Raw genomic sequence first — 16,694 nt, 5'->3', positions numbered from 1 at the left:
TTTATACTATAATATATATAGACTAATACTTTAGAATATATAAGTATCATAGCATTACTGCCATGAAGGGTATTTGTATTTTTAAGAAAAAAGTGGAGTACAGATTGAAGTTTGACAGTTTTCGAGGTTCATAATTTTCCTTCCATGAGTAGAGTTGGAGTTGGAAAATTCAAAAACTGAATCACAAATGTAAACCGAACCAAAATCAAATCAAAAATAAAAAAATTGAAAGTTTCAATTTCAATGATGAATCGGTTCGTTTCAGTTCTTAATTTTCAAAATAGATTTATGTCAGTTTGGTTCTAAAATATGTCTAAAATTGGACCGAACAAAAACAGTTACACCCTAGTTGGACTCTCTATTGTACACATTTATTGGACGAGGCTTCGAAAGAGTTAGAGGTCGTGGACGTTGAAATATAATGATAAGTAAATATTGGCGTATCCTTTTCAAGGCTATCTCGGGAAGTCCTATACACCATATATAAAGGTTGTGGATCGAATTTCTTATTAGACCGTCAAATCTAGATGATAAATATTATATATTAGATTCATATTTTATTTTATTAATGTTATCTACGGATTTATTATTTTTAGAAATATGAATTATTAGTAGTTGATGAATAATATCATAACATGACTATATATATATATATATATATATATATATATATATATATCATAATTCTATCTCAACTAAAAAATGTAGCGGTTATTGTAGAGTCGTTCTTTGTTGCTAGTTGGTGGACTTTCTATCGAACCCATTTGTTGGACGAGGATTCAAAAGAACTCGACGCCACATACGCTGAAATATAGTGATAAGTAAATATTGGGGTATCTTTTTGAGGTCTTCTCGAGAAATTTTATACACTATATATAGGTGGCGGATAGAATTTCTTATTATATCATCGAATACAGATGATAAATGTTATATACTAATCATATTTTATTTTATTACTGTTATCTATGAATTTTTTATTTTTAAAAATAGAAATTATGAATAATTGATGAATAATATCTTAGCATGACTTATATATGTGTGTGTGTGTGTGTGTGTGTGTGTGTGTGTGTGTGTCATAATTCTGTCTCCATTTAAAAATGAAGCGATTATGGTAGAGCAGTTCTCCGCTATGCTAGTCGGTGAACTCTATTGAACCCATTTGTTCAACATTTATGAGAAGTACAGTGACAATTGTGAGATATTCACCTGCTAGATTTGAGAAATTCAAGGTTGCTGTGAGGTATGCGGGTATTGAATGCAATAAGGGTCTTTGTCATGTTCTTATAAGATGGAACTCAACATTTTTTATATTGGAGACGACCTAAGAGTATAAGGGCACCTTTAAGTTATTGGGTAACAAAGACATTCAATCTGTCAAACATCTTGAAGATGACGGGGGACTAGGCAAGCCTATTAATGATAATTTAGAGGTGGTTGGGATTTTTGTAGAATTTTTGAAGCTTTTCTACGATGTCACAACCAAGGTTTCCTTTTCTTTGTACCCTACATCTAATGATTTTTGTCAACAAATATGTAAAGTGAAAAAGAATTGGATAACATGTGCGAGTGACCAAATTAGATTGCAGGAAATGACATTGAGCATAAGAGTTAAGTATGACAAGTATCGGGGAGATTTGAGTAGGACAAACATTTTCCTATATGTGGTTGTTGTTCTTGACCGCTAATACAAAATTGATGTCATGGTGTATGGTTTGGGATTGGCACACAGGAAGGCATGGGTGGATCATATTGTGACAAGAGTTAGAGAAATTCTTGGTAAATTATTTGATGAGTTTGTCATGTTTAGGGGTGGTAATATTTCAGCACCTACTCCTCCCAAAGTCAAGATAGGGAAAATGCATAGGTTGGAGTGGGGTGAGAGATTGGAGTAGGACCCCCTAGTCCGTCATCTTACAAAGGCTCAGTCAAAGTTGGATAGATACTTGGCATCGGATTCACACTCATTTACGCGAGAGTTTGATATCTTATCTTGGTAGAAAACCAATAACGTCAAGTATCCTATCGTCAGAGAGATTGCCCATAGTATTTTGGTCATCCCGATTAGTACCGTAGTTTCGAAGTCGGCCTTTAGCACCAAAGGACGCATATTGGATCCATTCCAGAATTCATTATCTCTGGCCATTGTGTAGGCATTGATTTGCACTTAAAATTGGATCAAAGTGACCCCAATTTGTGGGGTTCTTTGGGAAAGCTGACTTAGAGAAGGGTGGTAATTAGCTTGGATCCAGTAATCGCTTTTAATTCATTGATTGGTTTTTGATATTATTTTAATTTATTTTTATTCATTTAACAAGTATTAATTTCAAATTTAATTATTGTAGGGTCAACTGCGATGCATGAGGGTAGTTCTACATCAGTTACAATATGACTTTGTGTGTATTGGACTTATCGTTGCCATTGGTTTGTATAATTTCTACCTTAATTATATTTTGTATTTATATAATGTTTATAATTCTAATTGTTTTTCTTGTAGTTTTTTAGCTTTTTATAGTCCCACTGTCATATGCCCAATCCTAATCCCAAAGATCTTATCTTGATCTCAAATCTCATATTGGTTACTACTTTTAATATTTGTAATTTTTACATATCTATATAATATTTGCATTTATGATTTTTGTTTCTTGTTTGTAATTCCTCACTCTTCCACCACCGTGACCACCCAAAATTCCAATATTTGGAACAATGTGAAATGATGTCATAAGTCAATTGTAATCTTGCTATAATTTGTTATTTAATTGTGTTATTATTATTCATTTAAATTATGTGAAAACTTGTAATATTTTTAGATTAATTTGCAACAATTTTAGATTAATTTGTATTATTGTAATAGCTTAGGATTATTAGTTACAACTTAGAAATATACAAGTTTTTAATTTATATTATTGTAATATCTTAAATTATTTTTTAAAAAATTTAAGCGCGAAGATTAGAATTTAACTTTTTAGTTTTGTGATTTTAAAAAAATGTCATAAGTCAACTTAAAAACTTGCCCCTAGTACCTGGACGGAGGCCCCACCCCTAGTGTGCGAGGGCGAATTCTGGGGCGATAAACCTAGCCCCCCGCCCATATGGCGGCTGGGTCTGGGAAGGGGGTGAAAGAGCTCGAGGTCAAGAACGCTGAAATATAACAATAAGTAATTAGGATATTATTTTCAAAAGGTTCTCAATAAATGTTATACACTATACATATTAAAGGTGGATATAATTTTTTATTAGACCGTTAAATATAGATAATAAATGTTATATACTATGGTCATATTTTATTTTTATTACAGTTATCTATGAATTTTTTATTTTTAAAAATATGAATTATTAATAGTTGATGAATAATATAATATCCTGACTATATATATATATATATATATATATATATATATATATATAGATTGTAGTTCTATCCACTAATTGTGTAGTCGTTCACCGCTCCTCTATTCGGTGAATTTTCTATCGAACCCATTTTCTAGACGAGGTTTCGAAAGAGCTCGAGACTGCGGACACTAAAATAACATGATAAGTAAATATTGGGAGTATTCTTTTCAAGGCTTTCTCAAGAAATATTCCATATATAAATCTGGTGGATGGATTGTTAAATATAGATGATAAATGTTTATATACTAAGGTTGGGCCGATTTTCAGCCTTCTCCTTTAAAATAAAAAAAAAGTTGGGCCAAGAAAAATGGGCTCAATCCAACACTACAAGCCACCCAGACCATCCGGTATGAATTCAAGCTTGCATTACGCCTCGGACCCATGACATATAGAATTTTTGAATTGTTGCTATCAAAGAAAAACTAAATTAGCTTTACATCCACCACATTTTAAGTAAATAGATACTATAAGCTGCATTGCATTAACATCAACCATCAATACCTGTAGAGAAGAAATTTGTCTCTTCATTGTATATACAAAAATAAATAAAGAAGTCAAAAACTTGAAAAGGGGTGCAAATTATACATCTACATCTTTTTCCTAGTGAAGCCATATATATATATATGAAGAGGGTCCGCAGCCTCCTTACCAGATTGTCATACTCCCTTTACGCAGCAGCCACCCTCATCCGCACTGCAACAAGTGAGTTGAAATCCTTGGGACCCTGACCACATACATTTTTCAACCCATAAATTATTACATGCTTGATGCAACAACCATACCTCCTCCAGATTTCTAAGCCATCCCCAACATCTGCTTCTTGGATCTGCAATGGCAAACTGCATGTGAGAGTGAGTGAGTGAGTGAGAGAGAGAGTTGTCATCCTTGGAACAATGTTAGGAAAACCAAGAAAGTGCAGTCAATCGACCAACTAAAAACACAAGGTAACATTTTGAAACAAATGCACTAATCAATATGTAGCAGAGCGCCATCTCATATTTAAGGAATATATACACCCAACTTTTACAGAGCAGGCACAGTAGGTGATACGCTTTTTCTTTAATTCCCTCGTATAGAATAGACAACCGAGCTTCCATCCCACCTCTTCGACAGGAGAAAACAAGCATCAATATTCACGCCCTTCTAATACATGTAAACGAAATGAACCCTCACCCACTGTACAGTTACTCATAATGAATATACAACAATTTTGTCAAAATTTCTCTGCCCAAACCAGAGCTTGCTCCTATTTATGAGCACACTGGCCAGAACCCTCCTACCCTCCAATCTTGGCGTTCATTTTTGCCATTCTCTATCCAGAGGAAGATGGCAGCCTCTGGGCAGAAGATTTGTCATTGCTGGATTGCAGCCTAAGTAGGCTAATCAAAACCCAGAAGAAGCCTCACTCTATCCATGACGATCCACCGGCTCACCAGAACAAGCATCCTGGTTGATCTGCTCTCCAGTCGGAAGGATATCAGCAGGAACATACTGATATCCTTTGGGTAACCGCATATTCTTCATAGTTGCTTGGTCTGAAGTCATTATGAGCTCTTTTTCAAATGTCTCAGCATGCTGCTAATAAATATAGCATGTGTGAGTCCAAATTCCACTAGAAAAAAGATGAAACGAAACAACAATGTAAATGATTCCAAAATACACCATACCTTTCTAGATTTTGACCTCCATCCGCCATCATCCGAAAGATTAGGAGATGCAACAGAAGGCCTATGAGGAATCTGCTTCCCAGAAAACGGTGCCCTCTCTATAAGCTTTCTGGTCAGAAAAATTGGGGATGTCGAACTGTCATCATCTGTCTTCAGGTCACTGTCCATGGACACAGGAACTTTAACCCGGCGCTTGACAGAAACTGTGCTATCGACAGTAACATCATCTGATCTTTGGATTGCATCACTGCATGATTTATACCCATCAGTGTGCCCTTTAAGGGATGTTGTAGCTGATTCAGAACTAACTTCAGGAAGGAAAAAGGGACTATGAACAAGCAGAGAACGAGCAACATGATCTCTTTTACAAGCGAGTATATCATGTGAAGACAAAACCAACTCCCGCTGCAAAGATTCAGAAAGGGGGGGAAAAGTTCATACAAGTTCCAGACAGAACATAAAGGTAGAAGCCACTAATCCAAAAGAGATTAACATGACATAAATTAGTGTTTGAAAAATGGTTATTTTTGGAAACAATAAGAAGCATAGGCATCAAGAAAACCACCCAATTGGAATGGGGTGACTAACAACCAGTAGAAGAGAGGTGCAGTAAGCAGAAGCCACAAGAAAAAAAATCCGCCCCCGGTGGGGGTAAGTTCTGAAAAAAAAAAATCTAACCCTCTTTCAGCGAAATAATACAGCATCCTAGAACGAAAAAAGCATGAAATTGGAAACAGACTGCCTAATTATGAAAGGGAAAATCATAAAAAGAACCCTTAAGTATAGAAACTTGCACTCTAATCCTCGTAGTTTTGAAACCCATAAAATAAAAAAATCTCTGAAGCTTACTTGATGCCACCGTCTCCACACCATAAGCTATACAAGAATTTTATCCTATAGGCATCTCACCCACAAGTCTAGTATGAGTAGAGAAGCCCCCAAACTTTTTTTTATGTATTTCCACAACCCCACCCCATAGGGCCCATGAGCTCTCCATTAGAACACCACTCGCCCCAAGCACAACCAAATTTCAAATCCATAACTGCTTTCCAAAAAAGGCCTCCCTTACAAGCAATCATGTCAACAAGGAATTCTTGTATTATTTTCTCAGAAGATGCTGATTTAGGAAAAAATGGTGAACTTGGATAGAGCATGTTTCTCTACCACATGATGTTCTGTATTGATGAATGGTAATCCAATTGGCTTCTTCACTAGCTCTCGAGTCTCGAGATAGAGGTGCCCACCGTATTCGCTACTCTTTGTTATTGTCATACAGGTCTTTAGCAATTTTTTTTATCGGCAAACACAATTTTATTGATAATTAGAATAGGCAAGAGCCCAAGTACATGAGATATATACAAGAACGTCACCTGTGCATGATAATCTAGTGATAGAAGAATTTTATGAAAGTTCACGCCATTAAAATCAATTACAATCGACCAATGGAGCAAAACATTAAAAAAAAAGTTCTAAGCTCATCCATTGACCGGTCACGATCCTCAAAGCTTCTTTTGTTTCTCTCCCTCCAAAGACACCACCATAGGCATTATGGAACCATCTTCCAGATTGCTGCAATGTGGAAGTTAACCTGAAGAGCTCTCCATGATGCTAGGAGATCGATCACCCTTCTCGGCATCACCCAAGCTAGTCCCACCCTAGCAAAGAATTCATCCCATAGGATCATAGCAATCTCATAATGAAGTAGTAGATGGTCAATGGACTCCCCACTCTTTTTGCACATGCAGCACCAATCCATGACAATGATTCAGTGTTTCCTTAGGTTGTCTAATGTGATAATCTTTGCCAAGGAAGTGTTCCATACAAAGAAGATTGCCTTTAAGGGAGCCTTTGTCTTCCAAATGCTCTTCCACGGTAATGGACTTGTGGTATGCATACTAGGGGACTTGTAAATGAGCTGATAGTGAGCTTCTCTTTTTTAGTAGGGCGCCAAGAAATCTTATCCCCCCCCCCCCAAAAAAAAAAAAAGAGTAGAGTACACAAGATTGAAGAACTCCAGAAGAGGCATCAACTTCCCAATCTTGAGCATATCCAAAGAAAGTGACATTCCATGGGGAAACACCATTGGATAAGTCTAAAAGATCCTCAATCGAGGCTTCCTGCATTCTCTCTACCAAAGATTTCTGGATAAATTTCCTTCTCTATTTTATTTTATAGATAAGAATTTTTGGATAAACTTCCATGCGGGCCCTATTACCACTTCAAAGTGGGTGTATCTAAAGAATGCATCTCATCCAATGTTTTAAATTCCGTTTCAGTGATCATTCTGCTTTAAGTATTGGAATGGAATATTTCGGTACCTGTGAGTTCTAGCGTACCATTTTGGGAGTATGTATCATATATGTATTTTTGTGTGTGTCTATATATGTATATATGGAAGGATTGAATATTTCTAAAATGAATATACGTTAAAAACATTAAAAAAAAAGGAAGAGATATTGGTGTCAAAAGATAATATTAAAAAAATCCAAAGCTTGAGTTGAGACACAAAATAAAATAAAATAAAGAGTCGAGAAATTATTAAAAATAATGAGATTTAAAATAAACAAATAAAAAAATAAAAAGGGAGAATGCGGGGACATATTTAAAGTTACAAAAATAATTAAATTATATAAATCCCTTTTAGATTTTAAAATTACATGAATGCCATCTAGGATTTAAAATTAACAAAAATGTCATCCAAAACTCAAGAAAATTACAAAGTTGCCATTAAAATAGTTTGAAACGAAATTTAGTCTAGGACAGGCCAGAATTGGCCGAAACGGGTCGGAATGGAACTAAATGGGCCGGGATTTGGAACGAAACGGAATGAGGATGTATAGTGTACCAAATACTAAACTGGAACGGAATTCAAAACTATGATCCCATCCTCTTCTTATATGCTTACAAAGCCCCACACGATGTGACCCCTTAGCAAAATGTTATTAGCAATTGCTGATGTAGCCCTTCTCTCGGGTTTTCAAGGTGCTTAACATATCTCACCTCTTCTTTGCAGACAATGCCTTGATATTTTGTGAGGCAAACCTAGACTACATGCCCATTTTGAGGAAGTTTTTTCTATGCTATGAACCTGTTTCTGAGTCAAAAGTAAATTTGGCTAAGTCAAAGATTGTGTGGGGAATGTTTCTAATTTAGATAGTTTGGCAAACATATTGGGATGCAAGATATCCTATTTGCCTATGAAATATCTAGGCCAACCTTTGGAAGCCTCTTTTACAGCTGTCTATTTGGGATGGAGTACTGAGAAAATTGAGCATCATTTGGTGGTTGGAAGAGGATGTATTTGTTGAAAGGTGATGGGATCACCATGATCAAGAGCACCCTCTCTACCTTACCTACATACATCCTATCCTTGTTTCTCCTTTCCACAAGTGTGGCCAATCACATAGTGAAGCGATGAAACTTTTTATGGAGATGGCTTTTGTTTAACATGCCCTCCGAAGGAAATCGCTTTGTTGTTACCAACATGAGGGGGAGGCCTCATGCAAAGTTGTAGTGGGTTCGAGATTCGGCTGTGGTTGGGTTGGGAGGTAAGATAATGTTATGGATAAATAGCATGAAAGGACTGAAGGTTTTTTTCTAGTCATACTAGGCTTTAAGTGGGAGAAGGCTCAAGGATTCAATTATAATTTATGGCATGACTTTTGGCGTGGGAACAAGGCCCTCAAGGAAGCTTTCATAGAGATGTATAGTATTGCGCATCTGCAGAAGCCCTCAGGGGGGTTCTCCTATGGATCTCCCTAGTGGAGAATTAGCTTTATTAGAGCTTCATGACTAGGTGATTAACACCTTCACAGAGTTCTTAAACCTCTTGTATTCTACTAGATTATGCCTAGTAGATGTAGAATAGATTCTTTGGGCCCCTACCAAGAAAGGGAAGATCATTGTTCAATTGTTCTAGAAGGTTTTGATATCTCAAGAAAGTAATTCCTTCCCTTGGAGAAGTATTTGGTGTACTAAGGCACCCTCCAGGGCAGCTTTGTGATAAGATTAGTGTTGTATATGCAAGAAGAGTGAGGAATCAGTAGACCATCACTTAATCCATTGAAATATTGTCAGTTCCTTACAGAATAATTTCCTTGATCATGTTAGGTTAACTTGGGTTATGCCTAGAAGAATGCTAGACCCCTTGGCCAATTGCAGAAGCTTTGTGGCAACCCATAAATTGTAGCTATATGAAAAATGGTCCCTTTATGTCTAGTGTTGTGTATTTGGACTTTGGAGTGACAGGAATGCAAGAAACTATGACGATCATGAGTGCATGATTTTTTTTTTTTTTGATAGGTAATAATAGAAATTTTATTAATAGAAAAAGGCAAAGTCCAGGTACACAGATAGTATACATGAGAAACACCTAGTTAAAGTTTATGATCGAAAGAAGCAAGTCATGAATATTTAGTCCATTATAAACAATGGCTCCTGCCCATAAAAGCAATGACTTAAAGAAGAAAAGTTTAAGTTCCTCCGTTGTTCTCTCACAGTCTTCAAAGCTTCTTGCATTTCTTTCCCGCCAGATACACCAACACATACAAACAGGAACCATACGCCAAATGACCGCCACCTGTGAGTTACCCTGAATGCCTCTCCAACTTGCAAGGAAATCCACCAATCTAAGAGGCATGACCCAATACAAACCGACTCTCATGAAGAAATCATCCCACATGACCCTAGCTACCTCGCAATGTAGAAGCAAATTCTGCTTCTTACACATACAACACCAATCAGTCACAATTACCCGGCGCTTCCTCAGGTTATCTGTAGTTAGGATCTTGTCCAGTGTTGCTGTCGAAACAAAAAAAGCCGCTTTTGCAGGAGCTTTTGTCTGCCATATACTCTTCCCATGGTCAGGCCAGGACTCGTTAGAGCTTGGTAAAATGATCTTAACAGTGAAGTTGCTTGTCTTAGAATGACTCCAATGCATCTTGTCTCCAATATCCCCTGGTATACTTACTAAATACAATGTTGCAAAGAACTCTAAAATAATTTCGACCTCCTAATCTTGGGCTGCCCTAATGAAATCAATATTCCATTGAGGGGGGCCACTTGAAAGGACCAAAAGATCAGCAATCGTTGCATCCTTTTCTCTTGCGAGTTCAGAAATAACAGGGAATGTGACTTGAAGACTATGGTCACCACACCATTTATCATACCAAAAACTGATCCTTTGGAGAGCCTTTGGAAATTTAACTGGACAGAGTGTTCATAATTTCCTTGTTTCTTTTCCTATTCCTAGTTAGGTGTTCCTCTTGTATACTTTGTGTACTCGAACTATGCTTTTTGAGTTTTTTTTAATAATATCCTTGATTTACTTATATTATTAAAAAAAAAAAAAAAACGTTGTCAGATGCAAGGATGTAACAGCAACTGTGATTCCAAAGAGAAAAGACCCAAATATGCCCACATATAAAAAAACAAAAAAGTCATGAGCGTTCTCTTACTGGATGTCTCAAGCTCTATCTCCCTCTATCTTTTTACTAAAATCATATGCTAAAACCCTAAGCAATTTAAACCCCATAGATTGTTGTAATTACCTCTCACTTTCTTCTTCCTGTTTAGTTTCTCCAAGTATTTTAACAGCAATTGCTACCTCTCACTTTCTTCTTCCTGTCTAGTTTCTCTAAGTATTTTAACAGCAATTGCTGCATCCGCTAAGCTTGAAGATGAGGTTGCAAAATATCTCACTGCCATTTCTACTAGCATTGGCCAGCACCAACAACTCCTGAAGTGCTTTTGCTTTTATGCTACAGGCATAGAAATCAAGAATTTTGACTGTACCAGGATCTAACTATAAGTCCCCTGTGGGAGACATGGTGCAGCAGAAAATGACGTTTTTGAGAAATTGAAATCACAATTCCGCATTACAAACAAAATATTTTACAAATGATAATTGACTTCTTTTATCATTCCAGTAATGCCATTGAAGTATCACTCAAGTAGTAGATAAAGATACCTTTGTTTGTACTCATTCCCTATAAACATTCTAGGAATAAAATCAACTTCAAAGGATTGAGACAAAACAGTTGTAAGGATCCAGTGGCTCAATGGTACAAAGAGAGTAGGGATCTTATAGAGCACTTCTGATCATAATCACATATACATGTTATGTACGTACTGTTACTCAGAAATATACTGTTAATCTACAATCACTTACCTTCTTTTTTTCACGTCTGATTATTCTCTCACAGATAAGGCGTAACCTCTCTAATTCAACCTGTACAAAGGTATTTATAAAAGGATTCAATCATGGGATTTGAATTGCACAAACAAACATAAAGAAATATAAACTGTAGTTTCATGAAAAATCAGTGAAAGAGGATAAAAGTATGAATCGCATGAAACACTTGATGGTAACCATAACTAATGCACAATTAGAGGTGTAATCAGTTCGGTCCAATTCGGAGTCATGGACAGAAAATTTTGGTCCACCTTTTTTCCAGACCAGACCGGACCGATTACCCCCAAGGATCGGACTGTTAGCTATCGGTCCATATGAGCTAGGAACATTTTTTTTCCTCTTTTCTTTTTTTGGTAGACAAATTAATACAAAAATTAATTAAATTAGTAAAATCAAAATTAAATGAGCTCTTTAATGTTATGTAACTAACTCATTAAAAAATAATTAATTATAATTATATTTATGATATTAATAGTTACTAACTTAGTACTTTAGTAGAGTATGTATCTACATATAATAACATATATCATCATATGATTTATTGTATGATATATTAGTTAATTGATAGCATATATTATTTTACATTTTCTATGGTCAATGGTGATAGATTAGAAAAAAGTACATAATTAACTTATACAACTATTATATAAATAATATTATATATATAATTTATATGCAAGTGATTCGGTCGGTTTCGGTCCGGTCCAAAAATACACCCCGGGACTGGACCGGAAATCGAGTTTTGGAGATACCATGGACTGAGACCAAGTAGGGGTGAATTCGGTCTGGTCCGGTCAGTTTTACCGATCCAGACCGAAAAAATTCACACCCCTATGCACAATAATTTGCCAAAGTAGTAAACTATGCTTCTATTTGTAGGTAGATCTAGATCAATAACTTGACAGCTTACAGACTACACCCAAAAGGAAGCTGATTCATGATGGGGGGGAACCTATAAAAAGGTGGGTTTCAATGGAAACATAGAACCTCATAAATATAGAGATGTTGCAAACAGTGAAATAAATTCAACATAAAATAAGTAATCCTTCAAGTTTCACCAAACAATTACACAGCCAAACCCGTGTGAGTCAACAGATAGAAGACAAATGGGACCTAGGAACAAAGTACACTCTTGACCTTTCAACTTGTAGCTACAAAGTATATATATGAAAAGACCTAAATCACAAGATAAAAATGCCATAACCGATATCCCTTGGAGAAGGATCATGCAAAACAGGTGTGGAGCAGGATCAATTACAGAGCTCGGCTATTGGTGCAAAAATTCTGGATAGTCAGGGCCATGGCTTACTGAGGAGATAGGAGACTCGTTTGGTGGTTTTTGGGGAGAGGTTTGTGGAAAAGTTATTCCGAGTTGCTGGCAGATTTTATTAGGTGTGTCAACTGTGTTGATGGCAATGGAAGCAGGGTTCATTAAATGAAATGAAGCATTGCATGTGGATTTGGCTTCAAAGATGATTTTTTCCAGATTTATATCTGCTAGCAACCAATAAAAAGCATCCCAGTCACTTCTAATACTTCTTCACAAGCTTTACCCTTTCACTCCCCTAACTTCAGCAAAAACCCCATTGACCCCAACCCTTCCCCGTTCTTCACCCCAGTCCTCGAAAGAAAATCAAGTCTATCGCAAATCTCCAAACTCATTTTCACACTAAAGCTAGATTCAGGAAAATAAAAACAGATTCCTACTACCCATGTCCCTAACCGGGGAACTCAACCGTTTCCCAAATGGGTACTTATATACATCGCCTACCACGCCCCACAAAAAATTTAATTGCGATTTGTTTAACCAATTTGCCATATCAACAGGCATGGAAAACTTGAAAACAAATATTAGCTAAGACAAGATTCCTTTAGAAAAGATGACTAAAAGGGGTGCAGCTAAAGCATACAAGCATTATACATGGAGAGCAAGATCCTCTAGAACTCCTAGGGTACTCCATGGGGTGGATTTCATTAAATCCCAGCCATTGTTTTCAAATTGAACGGCGTGAATTTTTCCTTAGCAATCTCTTAGACCTTAAGGCAAAAATTGTAGTTACCAATTTACCCCAAAAAAAAAAGTGTTGAGGAATTGGAGTTAAGTCGCATTAACCCAAGAATGGGAGAACCCAAATAAGCACCTAATGAAAGGGATAACAAATGAGTGTTAACAGAAGTATATCAAAACAAATCATTTTTTTGATAAGTAAATGATTGTATTAAAGAATAGGCATAGCCCAAAGTACACAAGATGATATACAAAGAGAAAACACCTATCTAGGAAGAAGAAGAGGAAACAAGAAATTCAGCCAAGTTTAAGCCATTAAAGTCTATAGCTATGGACCATACAAATAACATCCTAACAAAAAAAGATCGAAGATCCTCAAAAGATCTCTCCATATCTTCGAACGTTCTGTTATTTCGTTCTTGCCATAAGCACCATAGAATACAAATAGGGACCATTTTCCACACCGCTTTAATTTGTGGTAAACCTCCTATAGTGGTCCAGCAAGCCAGGAGTGCCTCCACTGTGGCGGGCATAACCCAAGCTATCTCTATCCTTTTGAACACCTCAACCCATAACGCTCTAGCAACATCACAATGCAATAGAAGATGATCCACCATTTCACCACTCATCTTACACATGCAGAACCAATCTAACATGATCACCCCACGTCTTCGCAGATTATCCGTTGAAAAGATCTTTCCCAATGAAGCTGTCCATGCAAAAAATGTTGCTTTGGGAAGCGCCTTATTTCGCCATATCCTTGTCCATGGAAACTGAATGTTCTGGGCCTGTGTGAGAGACTTATAGAATGAGCGAACTGAAAATATGCCTTTACCAGCCGGTACCCACCACAACTTGTCATTTCCTTGGATGCTCGGTTTCACGGAATACAACAATTGAAAGAACTCTTCAATGCTACCAACTTCCCAATCTTGAACCGCCCTACTAAAAACAATGTTCCACTGTACTATATCTCCAGTTAACACCATAAAGTCCACCAATGAAGCTTCTTACTGACATGCAATCCTGAAAACTGAGAGGAATAAATCTTTTAATCTATTGTTTCCACACCATACATCACTCCAGAATTTTATTCTAGAACCATCTCCTAGCACTACTCTAGTGTGACGAACAAACACCTCCCATCCCCTACTGATGTACTTCCAAGTCCCCAATCCGTGGGGCCCATTTACCTCTCCACTACACCAACCCCCACACATGCTTCCATATTTGTGGTCAATTATTGATTTCCATAGGGCTTTCGGTTCCGTGTTATAGCGCCAGAACCATTTTCCAAGCAATGCCCTATTGAAAATCTTTAAGTTTCTAACACCCAGCCCTCCCATGGGAAGCGGGGAACATACCTTACTCCAATTGACAATGTGGAATTTAAATTCGGTCCCCATGCCACTCCAAAGGAATTCCCTATACAGTTTCTCAATTCGGGTCGCCACGCTTGATGGAATTGGGAAAAGAGATAGAAAATAAGTTGGTAGATTAGAGAGAGTATTTTTTATTAAAGTGATCCTAACCCCTTTTGACAAATACAGTCTCTTCCACCCAGCGAATCTACGTTCAATCCTCTCGATCATCGTATCCCATATTGTTGCAGTCCTTGGGGCAGCCCCCACTAGGTATTTCAAAGGTAGGGCAGCCACCTTGCATCCTAGAGTGTTAGCCAGTTGTTTGATATTACGGACATTACCAACTAGTACCAATTCTGATTTTTCAAGGTTTACTTTCAGCCCTGATGCCGCTTCAAAGCAAAGTAAGAGTGCCCTCAGTGTCCGCAGTTGTTTTGTTCTGCCTCACAAAATATAAGTGTATCATCTGCAACTAACAAGTGAGAGATGTTAATAATACCCCTAGAGGGGACCCCCACCGAGAAACCAGTCATGAAGCCATTGCTAACCAACGCTGAAATCATTCTGCTCAAGGCCTCCATAACGATGACAAAGAGGAGCGGGGACAGAGGATCTCCTTGTCTCAGACCTCGAGAACTGTGGAAGAAACCATTTGGGTTACCATTAACTAACACCGAGAATTTTGCTGTCAATATGCACCATCTAATCCACGAGCACCATTTCTCCCCAAACCCACATCTCCCAAGCAAGTAGATTAAGAAATCCCAATTAACATGATCATAAGCCTTCTCCATATCTAACTTACACAAGATTCTAGGATTACCAGATTTTTGTTTGCTATCTATGCACTCATTAGCAATAAGGACTGAATCTAGGATCTGCCTTCCTTGTACAAATGCATTTTGGGGTTTTGTGATGATCTTCCCCAACACCTCCCTAGTCGATTTGCAAGCACCTTAGAAATAATCTTATACATCCCACTCACAAGACTAATAGGCCGAAAATCTTTGACATCCGATGCACCTATCTTCTTAGGAATTAAAGCTATGAATGTAGCATTAAGGCTTTTTTCAAATTTTCCAGCTATGAACAATTCCTGAAACACCTTCATCAAGTCCTCTTTCACCACTTCCCAACAGGTTTGGAAACATCCCATAGAAAACCCATCCGGCCCAGGAGCTTTATCTTTGGCCATCTTCCTCACCACATCAAGGACCTCCACCTCCCCAAAAGGCCTCTCCAATCTCAAGACATCTTGTGGTTCAATAGAGTCAAAAGCCAGCCCATCGATCTTAGGACGCCACCCCCTTTGTTCTGTAAGCAAGTGTTCAAAAAAACCAACAACAAGATCTCTGATTACAGGAGCCTCGGTACATGCTACACCCTCTATGTTCAACATCTCTATAGTATTGTTTCTCCTGTGGGAATTTGCCATCTTGTGAAAAAATTTTGTGATCCCCATCTTTCAACCACAAAGCTCTAGATTTTTGCCGCCACGAAATCTCTTCCAACAAGATGACCCTCTCTAATTCAGTAGCCACCTCTAACTTTCGGGAAACTAATTCCAAGGAAAGAGCCCGCCCCTCCTGTGTCCTCTCTAGCTCTTGAAGCTCTACCAAAATAGACTTCTTTCGTTCCCCTATATTGCCAAAAGAGTGTGTGTTCCAAAGCTTCAGGTCATTTTTTAAAACTTTCAATTTACCTGCAAGAATGAAACTAGGAGTTCCTTCAAAATGATAAGAGGACCACCATTGCCAAACCCTATCCACAAAACCTTCCGTCTTCAGCCACATATTTTCGAATTTAAAGTACCACTACCCACCTTGGATACCTCCACAACCAAGCAAGATTGGAAAATGATCCGAACCCAAACGAGACAGCCTCCTTTGACCTACCTCCAGATAATGAGCTTCCCACTCCGAAGATACTAAAAATGTATCCAATCTCGACCACGTATGATTATTAGACCACGTGAATGCCCCTCCTGTGAGAGGGATATCCACCAAATTCAATTCAAAAATAAAATCTGAAAATTCTCGCATTGCTGGTCTCATTCTACTATCACCTGAGCG

The 16,694-nt window shown here is 37.4% G+C and overlaps 1 protein-coding gene across 7 annotated transcripts in view; it reads right to left on the bottom strand.

The window, feature by feature from the left end:
- Positions 1–3,861: 3,861 nt before the first annotated feature.
- Positions 3,862–16,694, bottom strand: part of LOC109013157 — a 44,241-nt gene continuing 31,408 nt past the window's right edge. For 2 of the 7 annotated variants that reach the window (XM_035684632.1, XM_035684637.1), the window contains 3 exons: positions 11,227–11,286; positions 5,058–5,462; positions 3,928–4,229 (listed from right to left, as the gene is read on the bottom strand). In XM_035684632.1, coding sequence (XP_035540525.1) covers positions 4,047–4,229; positions 5,058–5,462; positions 11,227–11,286 — 648 coding nt within the window. In that variant the 3' untranslated portion in view covers positions 3,928–4,046. Of the gene's footprint in view, positions 3,892–3,927; positions 4,230–4,335; positions 4,969–5,057; positions 5,463–11,226; positions 11,287–16,694 lie in introns of those variants that run through there. The other 5 variants (XM_035684633.1, XM_035684638.1, XM_035684636.1 and 2 more) reach the window with 5 other exon arrangements.

The sequence above is a fragment of the Juglans regia genome, chromosome 13 (assembly GCF_001411555.2).
Source record: "Juglans regia cultivar Chandler chromosome 13, Walnut 2.0, whole genome shotgun sequence".
Taxonomy (NCBI): Eukaryota; Viridiplantae; Streptophyta; class Magnoliopsida; order Fagales; family Juglandaceae; genus Juglans; species Juglans regia.
Note: the sequence above shows the minus strand (reverse complement) of the source record. Positions and strands in the feature narration are given on the sequence as shown.